Genomic DNA, 5,028 nt, shown 5'->3' with positions numbered 1-5,028 from the left:
CTCTGTCCCCCCCCCCCAATATATACCCTATATATATATATATATATATATATATATATATATATATATATATATATATAATTTTCTATTTCTATGAATTGACTGGAACACACTAAAACGGTTTTAGATAATGAAAGAATACAAATGAAAATGAATTTATTAAATGTATTAAATATAATTTTGTCATAATGTGCAATGATGAACTGATTTGGTTCCAAATTGGCTGTAGATAATGAAAGTTTACAAAGAAACATGTTTTTGAATTTTGCACAATTTGAAATGATGACTCTTGCAGAATGAAATCATTAACATTAAAAAAAGCAAATAGGAATTTGTTTTTATGTTTACTTTAAGAAAGCAGAGCAAATCTGATATGCTATACATATTTAATCGAACTGATAAGATCAGAACGGCTCCTCAAAATGCACAGCATTACTGATTTCTGCCAACAAACATGATCAATATTTGGATTCTATCAATAGTAAGCAGAGCATTTTGTTGCCTGTTTGTTCCGGCAGGCTCTGCTCCTCTGAGATCGTACCCTCTCCTGTCTGTGATCACACACCAGCCGCCCAGCAGCCTCCCGCAGATCTCTCAGCCGTATTTTTAATGAAACATTAAATACTTATAGTGGAATATATGACTGACATTAGGTGGATTGTTTGCTATTCTAGGTTCACATTTATTTATTTATTTAAAAAATGAATGAAAAAAAAAAATCCATTTGCAACCCAAGTTGCAAAAAATCAAATAATAATTACTTTTGGTAATTTAATATTAATTACTATTATTAGCTAGCTATCTAACATGTTTGTTTCTGGGAATTGATTGGAACATAGCAAATTGGCATTAGATAATGACAGATTATAAAGAAAAAAGGTTTTTGAATTGGCATAGTTTGCAGTTATGAATCTTGTACAGAAACCAGAAAACATTAAAAAAAAACAAAACTAGGAAGTTGATTTCATGTTTACTAAGAAGCTGGGTAACATGTAATAAATTCAATCTTTTTTCATTTTATCTGATTGTTTTTTTTTCCTGCTAGTGGAGCATGAAATTCATTGTGGGGAAAAATAATTCTTGGATTGATTGGAATATAACATGCAATAACGAATCTTGCACAATGAAACCAGTAACCTTGAAACGCGTTGATTTTAAGAAAGCAGAGTAATTATAAAATACTATAAAAGAAATCAATTCTAAATGCATATAAATCCTCAAATAAACACATTAAGCAAATCACTGTTGGCCAAACTATTACATGGCTCAGTGTTGTAGTTAAGACGACAGTAACATTTTAACCGTGCTTTGAATTGCAAAAGAAGCCTTTAAAAGAAACACTACCCCATTCAAGACAACAGGGACACAGGCCAAGAACAGCAAACAAAAATGTATTACATTGATTTCATGCCAATCATTTAAAGCACATGCAGGTGTATTTAAACAACTTTGGGGCTTTGTACAATGAGATGAGGTAATCTACGTGTCGTAGGTCTTCTCTCATGGGACAAATTTTGGCCATAACACATTTTCCATTTCGGTTTGGCTCTGCGTTTAGATTTGGCCGGAGTGGATGTGTTTCCATTATGGCCCAAAGGGTGCGTTTGAGTAAAAATCCCACAAAATCAGTTCTGTCCCACCTACAACACACACACACATTCTCTGAATTGTTGGTCAGACACAACCTAAGGACAGATCCTGTCCTCCAGCGGCAGAGCTGTCAGAAATAATTGTCTGAAAACTGTCAGCACCACCAGACATGCAAAGCAAAGAAAACCACCACCACAAGACTTCGTCTTACATACTCAACCAACTCATTTTTTGTCACATAACTCTCTTTAATTTTCTTAAAACAAGGAAGATGCTGTGTCTGACTCAAAGTGACTTTGTGTGTGCATTTAAATTAAACACACACACACACACACACACACACACACACATATATATATATATATATATATATATTATTTTTACCAATATGTTATCCATGATCTAAAGTCATTTTCTCAGTAATTGCAAACCCAAACCTGACACAAGCATGAAAGCGGCCTGTTTTGTTGGTTCCTGTCGGGGTCAGTCTGTGGAGGTTTTGGCTGAAGGCCGCGGAGTTCACAGCAAGGTCATGATTACGCTCTCTCTATCACTCTGTCACACTCATCACGTCCTGCAGCTCCGTCTCAGGAATCAGCTAATTAATTCTTGCATGCTGAATGAGAAACAAGTGAGGGAAATTCCTCATCTCCTGGCAAGTTTGAGGAATGGGCCTCAGGTTGGACTTCTATCAATCTCAAAGACGACCTGAAGGTGTTGTGCTGTTTTTGGCTTGTCCGCCTAGGCCACACAATCCGAACATGAAAGCAATGAAAAACATGTCACAATATGGAGTGTTATGATTTATATTGTGAAGTTATAATGGTTTTTATGAGGCAGAGATTATTATAATCATCTTCATCATCACCATTATGAATAAATGTCAGAACTCAAACTGAGCTCAAATTAGGCTCATAGTTGCAAGGAACGCGCCGACGGTGGAATGCAGCGTGTGTTTGTGTGTGTGTGTGTGTGTGTGTGTGTGTGAGAGAGAGAGAGTGTGAGTGTGAGTGGTTTCTCTCTGAAGAATAATAAGCACAAACACATAGGTGCTTTTCTTACCACCAATTACTGTAGAGAAAGCAGCCACAAATGACAGACAGCTAGATGGTTTTGTTTTTCAAAAAAACAAAAACAGAACAAAAAACACTCATTTTCCTCATCACTTGTAGTCATATGTTTTGCTTAGTGCTGTCAAACGATTAATCGCATCCAAAATAAAGTTTTTGTTTACATAATATATGTGTGTGTACTGTGTATATTTATTATGTGTATATAAACACACACACATGCAGGTATATATTTAAGAAACATGTTACATTTATATATTAAATATATAATATATACAGTATATATATATATTATATGTAAATACATGTAAATATTTTCAAAATATATGCTGTATGTATGTGTCTTTATATATACACATAATAAATATACACAGTACACACACATATATTATGTAAACAACAACTTTTATTTTGGATGCGATTAATCGTTTGACAGCACTAGTTTTGCTTAACCATAGTTCAGCACGATAAGACAGATATGATACTTAGCAAATACATAAATACATATTTCATGTTTTACTCAGTCATTTTGCAAAGATGGGTTAGTTTGTGTTCTTTATTCAGCCTCAGTAAAAACACTATAAATACAGTAGTATTACTTAATGTTAATTTAAAAATTATATATATATATATAATTTTATGAAATTATACAAAATATTAAGAAAATGTTTGTTAATTGTGTATATAATTTTTATTTATTTATTTGACATATTTTAGATAATAGTAATGATGATGATTAATTATAATATTATATATATATATATACAATGATTTTTAATAATTGTTTTTACAGAATTATCATTAATACAATTTTTATGTATTATAATATATACAATAATACAATTTAATACAGAGTAGGACATATATATTTAATGCAATTGCCCAATCAGAATGAAGTATTCTGCAGGGACATTAATTATAAACAAGATGTAATTAAATAAATTCCCATAGTGTTAGCATATGATATTTTGCCACGTTACTGCCACAATATTTTTTTTACAAGGACATTGTCTTTCATATAATAAAAAAAATAAAAAATAAAACTTCTTGTCTCATACACAACTTGAAAGAAAAGAGAGGAAAATGAGATAATAGACAGATAAAGAGGAGGAGACGGGAAAGACCAAAGTCGAGGGCTTTTGAGAGCAAGTGTTAATCTGCTCATTTCCAGAAGATCACTGCACCTCACAGTCACACGACTCTCCGAGAGGCTCGAGCGAGGAGGTGCGTAATCCTGCTTGGCTGGTATGAGCCACTTTGAAAGTAGACGGAGCAGAAATCTGTGCACTTTTTTGATATCTGGCTCTCTCTTGCCCTCAAATCCCATCTCACATGTCCTCTCTTTGCCTATCACGTTACAGCAGACCAATCGCTTCATTAGTCATGCGCTGTCTGCCGAAGTGCTCCGAAACAAACCTCTGCTGCCTTCGGGCAGGTCAGGAGCTCCATGACTGGATGACCTTATCCTGTACAGATAAAGCGTGATGGCATTCCACGGGAGGTCTGCAGTTACATTCAGCCTGGGAAGACTCTTCAGTTCACAGCTTGGCAAACTCGTCGGATATGTCATGCTAGCTTTGGGAATTTTGCAGTGATTAGATATACATCTGCACTCTAGATGACCACCCACTGGCTTTTATGCGTAAGACAACAGGTGACTTTGGGATTTCAGTCAATTACTTCCAGTTCTGAAGTTTCCCGCCGTTCTCGCAGTCAGTCTTGTGTCTTGAGTTTGGGTTTTTTTCGGGTCAGAACGCCATTTGTAGACTCTGCTGCCTACAGCTTCATAACCGTCATGGATCCTCAGAAGTGTCTGATTTTGGATCACATATAAATATATATATATATACTGTATATATACAGGGTGCGATTTGCCAGGGGTGATGGGGGGGGGATTTCCCCCCCTCTGGTCTATGCATCCCTGCCTCTTCTTAATTATTTTTAAAAACATCCTGCGAACCCGCTCCAAATCAAATCTAAATCCCGATCTAAATCAAATGATTTGCGATACGTGCTTTGAAATCCGTCTGAACAAATCTTTCTGTTATCTAGATTTTCTTTTCATTAATATTTAGGATTTTTGAGGCTGATTTTTATTTTATTTTATTATTTTATTTTCTGTCAAAATCACTTCATTCTGGCATCATCCAGCATTTTAAAGCTGAATAATTTAATGTAATAAAAATAATATATATAAAAAAAAATAAATAAAAAAAAAATATATATATACAGTATATTCTATCAAAATCACTTTATACTGGCATCATCCAGCATTTTAAAGCTGAATTATTTAATTTAATTTAATTTAATTTAATTTAATTTAATATTTTGATTTGATATTATAAATCACACATATTTTGTTTCACAT

General features: G+C 33.8%; 1 protein-coding gene across 1 annotated transcript in view; it reads left to right on the top strand.

The window, feature by feature from the left end:
* The first annotated feature begins 454 nt into the window (after positions 1–454).
* The window catches only part of LOC107560127 (homeobox protein BarH-like 2), a 6,224-nt gene continuing 1,650 nt past the window's right edge, over positions 455–5,028 (top strand). Inside the window, exon 1 of the mRNA XM_016244210.1 lies at positions 455–600. Within this exon, the coding sequence (XP_016099696.1) occupies positions 455–600 (146 nt within the window). The remainder of the gene's footprint in view (positions 601–5,028) is intronic.

The sequence above is a fragment of the Sinocyclocheilus grahami genome, unplaced genomic scaffold, assembly GCF_001515645.1.
Source record: "Sinocyclocheilus grahami isolate Dianchi unplaced genomic scaffold, SAMN03320097.WGS_v1.1 scaffold711.1, whole genome shotgun sequence".
Classification (NCBI taxonomy): Eukaryota; Metazoa; Chordata; class Actinopteri; order Cypriniformes; family Cyprinidae; genus Sinocyclocheilus; species Sinocyclocheilus grahami.
The sequence above is the reverse complement of the archived record's forward strand: the minus strand, read 5'-3'. Positions and strand labels throughout refer to the sequence as shown.